The sequence below is a fragment of the Rhinatrema bivittatum genome, chromosome 1 (assembly GCF_901001135.1).
Source record: "Rhinatrema bivittatum chromosome 1, aRhiBiv1.1, whole genome shotgun sequence".
NCBI classification, from domain to species: domain Eukaryota; kingdom Metazoa; phylum Chordata; class Amphibia; order Gymnophiona; family Rhinatrematidae; genus Rhinatrema; species Rhinatrema bivittatum.
Genome location: NC_042615.1, coordinates 747257966 through 747271067, shown reverse-complemented (window position 1 = coordinate 747271067; position 13102 = coordinate 747257966). Strand labels below are relative to the sequence as shown.

The window sequence follows — 13102 nt, the reverse complement described above, 5'->3', positions numbered from 1 at the left end:
CTTGAGTATGGTTCCAATGAGATTCCAATTCCACTCCAGGTTTTCTTTATGATGGAGTACCTGACTATCTTTTAGATTCATCACAAGGGCTTCCTCCGTATCCTATTGTAGGAAAGCAAAAAAAAAAAAAAAAATCCCCAAAACATTTCAACAAGAGTAAAATAGAAATGACATCAGTGTATTTCAGTAATGACACTGTGAAATTTTACATTTCAAATGACCTCAGGTGATTTATGCCTTAGGGCAGAGGATGAGATTCACAAACAAGTCTGGTTTTTAGGCAATCCACAAAGATATTCATATCTAATGCATTCGTATATATAAGGACTAATCTGCATAGCTTTATAACTCTGAAAACTAGACCTGTTTGTGGTCCTTGAGGATTTAGAAGCACTGCTGTAAAATTTATTAGCTTGGGTGGGAGGGGAGTGTAAGAGAGCATCTGCCAGATAGATGTGCTCTTAGAGAAGTTAAAAAAAAAAAACCCCCAGTAAAACCTGCATGCAAAATTGTTTCTTCCAGTTACTTAGTTTAAGAGATTACCATCGTTGCTAGTGATAAAAAGGGCAAAACAGTACTTTTCGCAGTGTCATGTGGTGTCAAATGTTCCAAACAGGATCCTCCATCATAAAAAAAATGGCTATTGGCAACGAAACGGAAATCACCCTCACTATGATCATGAAAGAGCTGTAAATTCCTGAAGGTACTAATGAAAGAACCATGTTGTAAATCTAGCAGCCGCAGCAATAGTGTCGCCCAGCTATGTCCCTCCCTCTCACAAATCCATTACCCACAACACTCAGATATAAAACCCCACCATAAATTGGAACAATATTCACAGCAATGAAGTAATGACATAAGAACAGCAATTTTATATAAAAGGCCACAGCTTTGTTCAACAACATATTCCCCTTAAATAACCTATACCCGAGCCAAGATAGTAATTGCCAAAACAGGCAACGACCCACCTCTGCTGCCTGCCCTAATACCAATCAAGGCTGCATCTAGCCCAGCACCTTGTCTTGTTCCCAAGCAAGGGGGCCTCCCGAGGTGTAAGGATACCCTGCTATGCACCGCCAAAAGCACCAGCTCACTGATAACCTGGACCTTGATGCACCCCTGCACCACATGCAAAATGCACCCCCCCCCCAGCTTGGGTACCTACCTCCTCCCTTGCTGCAACATTAAAATTAAAGTAGGTACATTCATCATCGTCTAACTAATGTGTTGCTAATTGCGCAGTTCGTATATGACATCCACGGAGAACATACATCACTAACTCCGGAGGCTACCTATGATATCCGCAAACAGTAAAACTGAAAGTATTCCAACAGCATGCAAGCAAAAGCACTCATCCAACACTTCAATGCGACAGATGTTCTGCACTAACAATAATGAAATTTCTATCTCACAGACTGGTAATTAGGGTGGGAGGGTAGGAAGGCTGGCCAGAAACAAAGCAGGCTGTAACAAGATTCAGCCACAACTGCTCCCCCCCCCCCCCCCCCAAACCGTGTCATTGGCACGACGGGATACCACACGCACAGAGGAGGGCGGCCAACGGAAAAGTGAGTTGGGCAGCAGGTCCCAATGCGCCACTGGAACTCCACATGGCTGGATTGCAAACAGGCCTCCAACCAAAGCGCCCGGTTACAGGTGGGCTCTGGGCATGGACCCACATATTAACTCTAGTAGCTACGACGATCGTGCGGGCCTGGCTATGAGCCTCCCTCTCAAAAATCCATTACCCACAACTCAGATATAACACCCCGCAATAAATTAGTGCAGTATTCATAGCAATGAAATGATGACCTAAGAACAGCAATTGGATATAAAAGGCCAAAGCTTTATTCAACAATATATTTTCCTTAAATAATCTATATCCGAGCTGAGATGGTCATCACGAAAAAAGGCTATGCCTCCACCTCCGCTACCAACCGTAATATCAAGCAAAGCAGCATCTAACCCGGGTTTTGTAATGTATTCGGGAGAGTGTGGGGAGCCAGTGGAGGTCTCTGAGGATGGGAGTAATGTGTTCGTGCTTACGGGAATTTGCAATGAGTCTTGCTGTGGCATTTTGCAACATTTGTAGTGGTTTTATCGTGGAGTGTGGGAGCCCTAGGAGGAGAGCATTGCAGTAATCAGTTTTGGAAGAGATGGTGGCTTGGATCACTGTACGGAAGTCTTGGGTGTGTAGGAGGGGTCTGAGTTTTTTTAAGTATGTTAAGTTTGAAGAAGCCAGCTTTAAGTATAGAGTTGACATAATTCTTCATGCTTAATTGGTGGTCTAGGAGTACTCCGAGGTCCTTAACAAACGGTTGGGTTGAGAGAAGGTTGAGCTTGGGGTTGTTAGACAGTGTGGGGGAGGTGGAAGATGGGGGGAGATAAGTAGGAGTTCTGTTTTGTTCATAAGGGCAAGGTGGAGGTCAGTGAGCAGGGAGTTGATGTCTGCAAGGCAGTTATTTATTTTATTTATTTTTATTTTATTTAACAATTTTTATATACCGACATTCGTTTGGAAGACATCACATCGGTTTCCATAGAACAAAAATAGCCAACAGGGCTTTACAAGGAACTGAGTAAAGTAACTAGAGAGGGGGGGGGGGGGGGGGGGGGGGGGGGAGGGGGTAAGGGGTGTAAAAAGGAATATATTGGGAGAGCTGGGAAGGAGGGGTAGAGGGATAAGGGGGACCAAGGATATGCTGTACAACATATCCCAGTGTTCTAGGGCATCTGAGATGGAGTTATGTATGGGGATGATGATCTGGACATCATCAGCGAAGAGGTAGAATTTGAGTTTGAGGTCCGTAAGGAGTTTGCAGAGTGGGGTGATGTAGATATTGAAGAGAGTGGAACAAAGTGATGAGCCTTGAGGGACTCCTTGCTGTAAGGGCTGTGGGGTGGATGTAGAGTTGCCAATTTTAACGGAGAACTTTCTGTTTGAGAGGTAAGATTTGAACCAGGCGAGAGCAAGGCCAGAGATGCCAATGAATTCTAGGCGTGTTAGGAGGTGCTGGTGGCTAATGGTGTCGAAGGCTGCTGAGATATCAAGGAGGGCTAGGAGATAGCAGTGGCCTTGGCCCATGCCTTTGAGGAGGTAGTCGGATAGGGAGAGTAGCGATTCAGTATTGAAATGTTTCCAGAAACCAAATTGAGAGGCATGGAGGATCGCATGATTTTCAAGATAGTCCATGAGTTGTGAATTAACAACTCTTTCCATTAGCTTGGCAATGAACGGGAGGTTAGAGATGGGGCGGAAGTTGGAGGGGTTTTTTGGGTCCAGGGAGGGTTTCTTGAGGAGGGGTTTGACTATCGCATGTTTGAGCGTGTCTGGGACAGATCCATGAGAGAGTGAGCAGTTGATATCTGCTAAAGCTCTGGCTATGGTGTTAGGGATGGCTAGTAGGGCTTTGGAGGGAATAATGTCTTCAGGATGAGACGAGGGTTTGAGTTTTTTGATGATGTGTTCGACTTCTTTGGAGGAGGTAGAGTCGAGTACAGTCATTGTGGGTTGGGAGGGTGTGGGGAGGAAGGGCGGGGTGTGGGGGGGACTGTTAGTGGAGGAGGGGAATCTCAATAGGAGAGTAGCAATTTTGCTGTGGAAGTAGTTGGCCAGTTCTTCACATTTAGAAGATGCATCGGAGTCTGGTATGGTGGGGGGGGTTTGGGAGTGGTCAGACTTGAGACGTAGGAGAAGAGCACTTTAGGGTTGAATCTGTAGTCATGGATTTTTTTAGCATAGAAGTCTCTTTTGTGTTTTTGGGTGGAGAGTCTGTAGTTATGTAATGCTGTTTTGTAGATGGCGGATTTTTGAGGGGTCGGGTCCTTACGCCATTGTCTCTCCTTTTGCCTGATAAGAGTTTTTTAGGGTTTTAAGTTCTGGTGTGTACCATGGCTTTGTGGGTTTCGAGGAGGGACTTATGATTCGTTTGGTGACTGGGCAGAGTCTATTGGCGATGTCTCTTGTGAGGTTATTCCAGGATAGCAAAATTGCTTACCTTGTAATAGGTGTTATCCCAGGACAGCAGGATGTAGTCCACACATATGGGTAACGTCACCGACGGAGCCCAGCGCGGGAAATCTTTCTGGCAAAGTTTCTAGAAACTTTTGACCGGCCGTGTGAGGCCACTGAGCATGCCCAGCATGCTATGATATTCTCTGCCACAGGTGTCTCTCTTCAGTCTAGTATGTAGCAAAAGAGTTTAGTAAATTAAATCATAAAAGGATATGAGCCCAACTCCGCAGGGTGGCGGGTGGGTTCTGTGAGGACTACATCCTGCTGTCCTGGGATAACACCTATTACAAGGTAAGCAATTTTGCTTTATCCCAGGATAAGCAGGATGCTAGTCCTCACATATGGGTGAATAGCAAGTTAGAGGCTGAGTCCTTATGTTGTGAAGTATTGTTGTTGAAAAGGGATCAGCCGGAGATCACAGAAGATTGGATGTGGAAGGAGTTGGGATTAAGCTGGAAACAAATTCTTTAAGACAGATTGTCCGTAGGCCGAATCTTGTCGTCCTTGCTTGTCTAGGCAGTAGTGAGCTGCAAAAGTGTGAAGAGAACTCCATGTTGCTGCTTTACATATATCAAGGTTTGGCATTGAATGGTAGTGTGCTACTGAGGTTGACATTGCTCGTACTGAATGCGCCTTTACTCGTCCCTGGAGAGGGAGGCCTGCTTTTTCATAACAAAATTGTATGCAATCTGCTAGCCAATTTGATAAAGTATGTTTACCCACTGCTTTACCTGGTTTGTTTGGGTCGTAGGATACAAAAAGCTGTGTGGATTGTCTGTGTATTGCAGTGCGGTCTATATAAAAAGCTAGTGCACTCTTGCAATCTAAGGTATGCAAGGCTGTTTCTACTGGATGGGAATGAGGCCTTGGAAAAAATATGGGTAAACTTATGGATTGATTCAAGTGGAATTCCGTAACTATCTTAGGAAGGAATTTTGGATGAGTACGGAGAACCACTTTGTCATGTAGGAACTTAGTATAAGGTGCGTACGTGACAAGTGCTTGTAACTCACTAACCCTTCTAGCTGATGTAATGGCTATAAGGAAGACAGTTTTCCAGGTGAGAAATTTAAGATCACAAGAATCTATGGGTTCGAAAGGAAAACGCATGAGTCTTGTTAGTACCAAATTCAGAACCCATTCTGTGACAGGTGGCCGAATTGGTGGCTTAAGGTGAGTTAAACCTCTCATAAATCTGCTTACGAGAGGTTGTGTGGAGATAGGTGCATCCGCTATCTTGTTATGGTATGCAGAGATTGCACTTAAATGTACTCTTACCGATGAAGTCTAGTAGAGAAGTTGTGGGGCAGGTGAAAGGATTTATGTTCTTTTCAGAGCACCACAAAGTGAACCTCTTCCATTTAGAAGCATAGTTCTTTCGTGTGGAAGGTTTACGTGAAGCTATGAGCACTTGAGATATATTGGAGGAAAGATTGAGTGGTTGCAAGATCAAGCTTTCAACATCCATGCTGTCAGGGATAGGGATTGAAGGTTGGGATGTCGCAGCCGACCCTGATCCTGAGTTATGAGAGTGGGAGCTACTCCCAGTCGAATTGGATCCCTGACTGAGAGGTCTAGCAGTGTGGGGAACCATACTTGTCGAGGCCACAGTATGGGGCTATGAGTATCATGGACCCTTGGTCCTGTTGTAACTTCACTAGAGTTTTGGTTATGAGTGGTATCGGAGGATACGCGTATAGTAGGCCTGAGCTCCAAGGGTGAGCGAAGGCGTCCTTGGCTGGCTGATTGTTCTGTTTGTGAAGAGAACAGAATTTGTCCACTTTGTGATTCAGATGTGACGCAAAGAGGTCTATTTGTTGGTTGTCCCCCACGCTGAAATATCCTGGTCGCTACTGCAGAATCCAGGGACCATTCGTGTGGTTGGAATTGACGACTGAGTCGATCCGCTACTACATTGTGAATGCCTGCGAGATAAGTGGCTCGTAGGAACATTGAGTGGTTCAGGGCCCAGCCCCAAATTTGTGCAGCTTCTTGACAAAGGAGATACGAGCCCGTACCTCCCTGTTTGTGTACCACATGGCTACTGTGTTGTCTGTTTGGATTAGAACAGTCTTGTGTGAGAGGCAGTCCTTGAACGCATGCAGTGCATAACGTATAGGTCGAAGTTCCAGAAAATTGATTTGATATGTTGCTTCGAGTTTTGTCCAAGTCCCTTGAGTGTAGAGATTGTCTATATGAGCTCCCCATCCCATGGTGGATGCATCTGTAGTTAAAGTTATCTGTGGGACTGGTTGTTGAAAGGGTAGGCCTTTGCACAGGTTGTCTTTGTTCGGCCACCAAAGTAAAGATGATCTTAGTTGGTGGGTCACTTGAATTGGATAATGTAGTGGTTGAATGGCTTGAATCCATTGTGATCGTAAAGTCCATTGGGCCACTCGCATGGCAAGCCTTGCCATTGGTGTAACGTGAACTGTGGAGGCCATATGACCTAGCAGTATCAGAAACTGATGGGCTGTGGTCTGTGTTCGTAAGGAAATGGAATTTGCTAGTAGAATGAGGGCACCTGCACGATCTATAGGTAGAATAGCCTTTGCTAGATCTGTGTTCAACTCTGCTCCTATGAAGTGAAACAGATGAGTTGGAGTGAGATGGGATTTTTGATAATTGATGAGAAATCCCATGGAGTGAAGTAGAGCAATTGTTCGAGTGAGAGAAGTTATTGCTCCTTGTTGAGATGGACTCCTTATGAGCCAGTCGTCTAGATATGGGAAAACATGGACCCCTTCTTTGTGCAAGTGTCCTGCTATGACTGCTAGACATTTGGTGAAGACTCTGGGAGCAGATGTAAGTCCAAAGGGTAGAACTCTGTATTGGTAATGTTGATGGTCTACCGTGAAGCGCAGGTACTTGCAATGAGGAGGGTATATTGGAATGTGAGCATAAGCATCTTGAAGATCCAGAGAACAAAGCCATTCTCTTGCTTGAAGAAGTGGAAGCATGGTGCCTAAAGATACCATCCTGAATTTTTCTTTCTTCAGAAATTTGTTGAGATTTCTGAGGTCTAGGATGGGACGTAGGCCTCCGGTTTTCTTTGGAATGAGGAAGTATCGGGAGTAGAATCCTCTGCCCTGCTGTGTCCGGGGCACTGGTTGTATGGCCCTGGATCTCAGAAGGGTGGATAATTCTGCCTGTAATTGATGCAGTTGAGAGTTTTGTTGTGGGCAGGAAGTTGGTGGAAATTCTGGAGGAATTGAGGTGAAATTTAGTTTGGAGCCTCGAGAGACTATGGAAAGTACCCATTGATCTGATGTTATGTTTTGCCAATTTGTGTGAAAATTAGATATTCTTCCTCCCACCGGTAGATTTGGCTTGGGATTGCAAGGATGGGTCTGCTCTCTGGTCTTTGTTTCAAAAGCCTGTTGCAGAGCCTGTCTGTGCAGAAGGTTGTGGACGAGCAGGCCTGGATTGTCTGGCCTGGGAGCGTTGTGTAGGTCTGCTGGACCTACCCCTAGAAGTGTGGGGGTAGTATCTGCGTGGCCTGTAATAGGAACGTCGCATATCTCTTCATGGAGGATGACGAGAAGACTGAGCAGCAGGCTCTTGAGGGGTTTGAAACAGCTGACGTAGAGTCTCAGTGTGGTCCTTAAGCTGTTGTACAGCTCAGATTGTCACCAAGACAGGGCAGGTCCACAAGTTTGTCTTGTACCTCAATTCTGAGGTTGGATGCTTTGAGCCAGGCCCATCTGCGAGCAGTGATTCCAACTGCTGCTGTCCTGGAAGCAGTCTCAAAATTATCATAGACTGCTCTCACCTCATGTTTGCCTGCCTCCAGTCCCTTTGTTATTACAGCTTGTGCAGGCTCCTGGAACTGGGTGGGTAAGGAGGTTACAAACTCTTCCATCTGCTTCCAGAGGTTCTGCTGGTATTGAGTGATGTAGAGTTGATAAGCAGAAATTTTGGTGCTCAACATGGAACTCTGATAGACTTTTTTACCTAGTGTATCCAGGAATCTGTGTTCTCTACCAGGTGGGATGGATGAGTGTGGGCGCACATGTTTAGATTGTTTCTGTGCTGACTCCACTACTACAGACTGGTGTGGTAATTGCTGTTTGTGGTAGCCTGGAGCTGGTTGGACTATGTAAGTAGTGTCCACACGTTTATTTACTGCAGGAGTAGAAGCTGGGTGTTCCCAGATTCGTTTTTGGAGATCTAGTAAAACCTCATGTACTGGTACCGCCAGTACTTGTTTGGGTGAATCCACAAACTGTAAAATCTCAAGGGTTTGTGCTCTTGAGTCTTCCTCTGCTGTAAGTTTGAATGGAATTGAGTCAGACATGCTTTGTATGAATGAGGAGAAGGAAAGATCCTCTGGGGGTGACTTCTTTCTTTGATCAGGAGAAGAAGGGTTAGACATGAATTCCTCTGAAGAAAAATGAGAGGGTTCATCAGAATCTTCTCTATAAGGTGATTTTGGCATTGGTTTAGATGGGACATGGAGTCCTGAAGGATATCGCTGTGGGTTATCGATGGAAAATCCTGCAGAAGTAGTATGTGGCCTAGTAGATGGTAAATTATCGATCACATTTTGATACCTTTGTAAAAGGCGTCGATAAAAGGCTTCATCTTGAACTTCTGGAGGTTCCAATGCAGGTTGCCCCGATGGTAGCGGGGATGTTCTCGATGTCGTGGTCGGTGGAAATGGCACCGATGGTATTGACATCAAGGGGCTTGATGGAATATGAGCAAAAAGTGATGTGGATTGTGTCCCGAGCCTTGGTGTAGTGGTTATGAAACCAGTCGAAATCCTCGGCGGCAAGAAAGGCGCCGTCATCGGTGGTACCACCGGCATCGATGTTGGAGGCATCGGCATCGACAAGGACGGTGTCGGCATCGACGGAACCGTCGGAATATTTTGCTCTTGAAGAGCTTGTAGGACCGCTTGTCTTATTAATATAGACAATTCCGGCTGTACAAGTGGTGAAGTCACTGATGTACACGGTGGTGGTACGGAGGTGTCCATCGATGAAGTGGTTGGAATCGGTGAAGACGAAGGCCCAGGCATCGAAGGTGCCGGTGTTTCCTGTTGCATTTCCTGTTGCATTGATTTGTCCTGGAACATCGATGTAGAAGATGACGGATATCGATGTCGATGCCGATGTTTGGATTTTTGGTGTTCTGCCGATTTAGTCGATAGTACCGACGATGGTGAGGATGGGCGATCACCGGATCCATCCGGACGCGGTTTTTTAAGTAAAGCCCTTTTGGTCGCTCCGGCCGGAGACGACCTCGATGATTTCGAAGGAGAAGGGATTAACTGAAGTTGAAACAGATGTTCCCCCATCTTCTCTTGTCTGGCTTTCCGTCCTTTTACTGTCATTTCTGCACATTTGGGGCATGTACTGACATCGTGTTTTTCTCCGAGGCAGAGTACACACTCCAAATGCGGATCAGTTATCGACATATTCCTATTACAAATCGGGCACTTTTTGAATCCCGTCGCCATTTTGGAATCGACAGCCGTCGATGGATGCGAGTGTGAGGAAAGGGATTCCTAGAAAATATGAGAATCAAGGGAATGGTACTCACCAGCCGGCGAGCTTGAGAGCTCCTATGAGAGAGAATATCAGCAAAATTGAAAAAATATTGACTTTTTCAGTCACAAGAATTGCGAAGAACACAAGGGCTCTAGTCCCGCGATGGGAACGGCAGCGGGGAAAAGCGAAGACTGAAGAGAGACACCTGTGGCAGAGAATATCATAGCATGCTGGGCATGCTCAGTGGCCTCACACAGCCGGTCAAAAGTTTCTAGAAACTTTGACAGAAAGATTTCCTGCGCTGGGCTCCGGTGACGTCACCTATATGTGAGGACTAGCATCTTGCTTGTCCCGGGATAAGCTAGTGCTGTGTCGGGATCTGAGCAGGTGAGATTGGATAAGGAGGTGGAGAGTGCGTTTGCTAACTCGACACTAGGGCAGGGTTTTCAGGATATTATGGTGGTGCAGATGGTATTGTTGCTTGGAGGAGGGATGTTAGTGGAAAGGAGGCATTCTATTAGGTGATGGTCAGACCAGGGGACGGGGGTGCAGGTGGGATGGTTGGTGGCGAGGACGTCAGAGTTGATAAACATCAGGTCCAATGTATGTCCAGCTTTGTGTGTGGGAGATGCTATGATTTGCTGGAATCCTAAGGCGTGGAGGGACTGTAGGAGGGTTTCGCATGATGCAGATCGAGGCTGGGATATCTATCTTCCTATTTGCTGTATGGTATTGAACCATTCCAATTCTAAACCAGTGGGTGGTAAATTTTTTGGCATCCAGGCCCATTTTGGTTACTCCCAATCTGAGCACAGCAAAAGTAAATGTACACTACTAGAGGGCCAAACAGCGAAGTACTTCTCCATATTTTGCACGGAACAAGTGATATATGACGCGATACGCTTCAAAGACAGGATTGCACCCTTGCCTGCTTGATCAGTTTTTGACCTGTGTATCTTTATGCAGAGTGCTTGAGCTGTACATGTCACGTTCTACAACAGTATGCTACTGGTACCTGAATCACTATTGGTGGAGGCCACAAGCTTGCTCATGCATAAAACACAAAAGAAAACCAAAGAGAAAGCTAGACAGAACAGGTTGGTTTCAAAATCTGAAGTCCTGATGGATGCCAACAGAACCCACAAGTTTCCTCAAGTTGTGCGTAATTGGAAGCCAAGAATCCATCGCAGGCCCCAACTTTCTCGACCAGCCTGCCAAAATCTTCAACAGAAATAACTTGGTGGGATTCCCCCAGCTGCATGCCTTTGTAAACAAGGCCAGGCCCACTAGATGTCTAACCACTGAGCTTCTGAAAGCACCCATGTCATTGCCTGAGGAGACGTACTTCACCATCAGGTCATCTGGTACTCATCCCGTAACCCAGTCATGCTAATTCAGGAATCCCCTTATGTACTCAACATCTGCAGTCCGTGGACCATGTGGCTGAAGCCAAGGATCCCCGTAGTAAGTCCCTGGTGGTTGGAGACCAACTGTCCCCAAGTGGTCCAGTACTAGAATTCCCAATTCATCTGCCATGGGTATCTGTTTATGAAACAAATACCACTTAGCACGAGATAGGGAATCAGCAATGCCATTGCAAACCCCCGGGACATGACTCGCCCTGATTGTAGCATTGATGCATAAGCCAATGAGGACAACCTCCCTTAAGTCCACCACACCCTGGGCATTTTGCCAATTGCTTGTTCAGGATCTGGACCACATCTTGGTTGTTGCACCAAAATATAATATGCTTGTCACTCAATATTTCGCGCTCCTTGACAGAATACCCCAAAACCCCAGCCCTCTGAGGCATCTGAGTATATGTCCAAGGTCCCTGCCACAAAGACACACCATTGAATTCGTCCAGAAATGATGCCCATATGGAGATGTCTGTGTGCATGGCCTTTGACACTCTTAAGAAGTGATGCGGCCTACTGATGCCCACTGCGGTGACAGCAAGCCTCCTCAGAAACACCCACCCTGTGGGAATCACTCAACAGGAGAAATTCAATGTGCCCAAGATGGCTTGCACAGAGTGTGGCATAAGCTTCTTAGCTGTCAATGCCTGCCGCAGCATAACTCATAGCTTCGCAACCTTATCGGCCAGAAGGCGAGACAACATGTTGATCGAATCTAACTCTATGCCCAGGAAGTAGATGACAGTAGAAGGACCCTCAGTCTTCTTGTGCACCAGAACACCACCAAAGTCTTCAGCAACCAATTGGAATTCCAACAAGAGATGAGCACATGAATCAGATTCCCTTGACCCAATGAATAAGAGGTCATCAAGGTAATGTATGATATTGCTTGATCTGGCCTGTTGTGATGACACCCAATGACGAAAGGAACTGAAGAGCTTGAAGTGGGCGCATGACACTGAACACCAATCAGCATGCATTTGTCAAGGTAGCACTGATCCTGAAACCGAAACGGAAAGCTGTTCAGTTGATCAGGGAAAACTCTGAAAGCTGACTATAACAGTTCTGGCCATTAAAATACCTGCACTGCACTTCCTGAACAAGGCAATGGCACAGTCAAATGATGCATATTGACTGTGTACTCTTCAGGGGAAGCTGATCATTCACGGATTAGCCTTGAGTGTAGGAAAGGCTCTGAAAGAGGTAAAACTTGCCGGGCTCTTTATTGGAGACCACCACCAAAGGTGATAGGAAGATCTTGGAAAAGGCAGAGAAAAGAATGGACCAACCATACACCCAAGCGCCAGCTCCATATCCAATTTCTATTGAATGATGTTTGCGTGCTGCCCTGTGGATGAGGCGTTACTAGTAATTGGCCCCCAACAAGTTCCTGGAAAGGGATAGGGAATCCTTCATAGAAACCTTGGCCAATCTGTTGGGCCTCTGCATCTGGAGTAGCAGTCCAGCCAAGGAAACATAGCTAGCAGATCTATGGGTGAAGGTGCCTTGCAAAATGGTGAAACCTATGGATTTCCCATTATTCCTTCCGCTAGGTTTTTTGATACACTTGGTGACTGGGTGTGGAGCTGCACAGGATGAGCAAATGTGCTTGAGTTTGCATGCCGATCTGTTATAGTGCCAGCAAACATTTTCAGACACCTGTGCTGTCCCAACAGCATGTATTGTCAAGGAGAACTTCCTAGGCGCCCACGCACATGGTCCCGTATCGCTTGCACTGTGTGTCATCAGCTTCATCCATAGACTGACATCCTACATCCCCCAGGACATAAAATGATTCTCTTCCATCTTGTCAGGGAATCTTTCATCGTAATTCAGCCATACCCAGCCATCGTATTCCTTGTAGGCTTCGAAGATGGTATCTGTGAAACTTAGCATGGGGCCATACTGAAAGGGATCATCTTGACCGATAATGCTTATTCTCAGAAATGCACAAGTCCAATTGATAATGTTCCTGAGGACTCCCTTGTCTGAGTTGTGTGCAGTGTCCTCATCCTTCACCTTTTTCTGCATGCCCCTCAGACACTTTCCTTCCATGATCCTGAAAATGTCAATATATGAGCGTTTCTTGATCTTTTTACGGAGGGATTTAGGGACACTCTCCTAAAGTTGATACGGTTGTAATACTGGGTTCCCTTAGACACCTGTCTGGCCTC

The 13102-nt window shown here is 46.1% G+C and overlaps 1 protein-coding gene across 1 annotated transcript in view; it reads right to left on the bottom strand.

The window, feature by feature from the left end:
* The window catches only part of RICTOR (RPTOR independent companion of MTOR complex 2), a 663554-nt gene that overhangs the window by 405705 nt on the left and 244747 nt on the right, over window positions 1-13102 (bottom strand). The window contains 1 exon segment of the mRNA XM_029578377.1: window positions 1-102. Within this exon segment, the coding sequence (XP_029434237.1) occupies window positions 1-102 (102 nt within the window).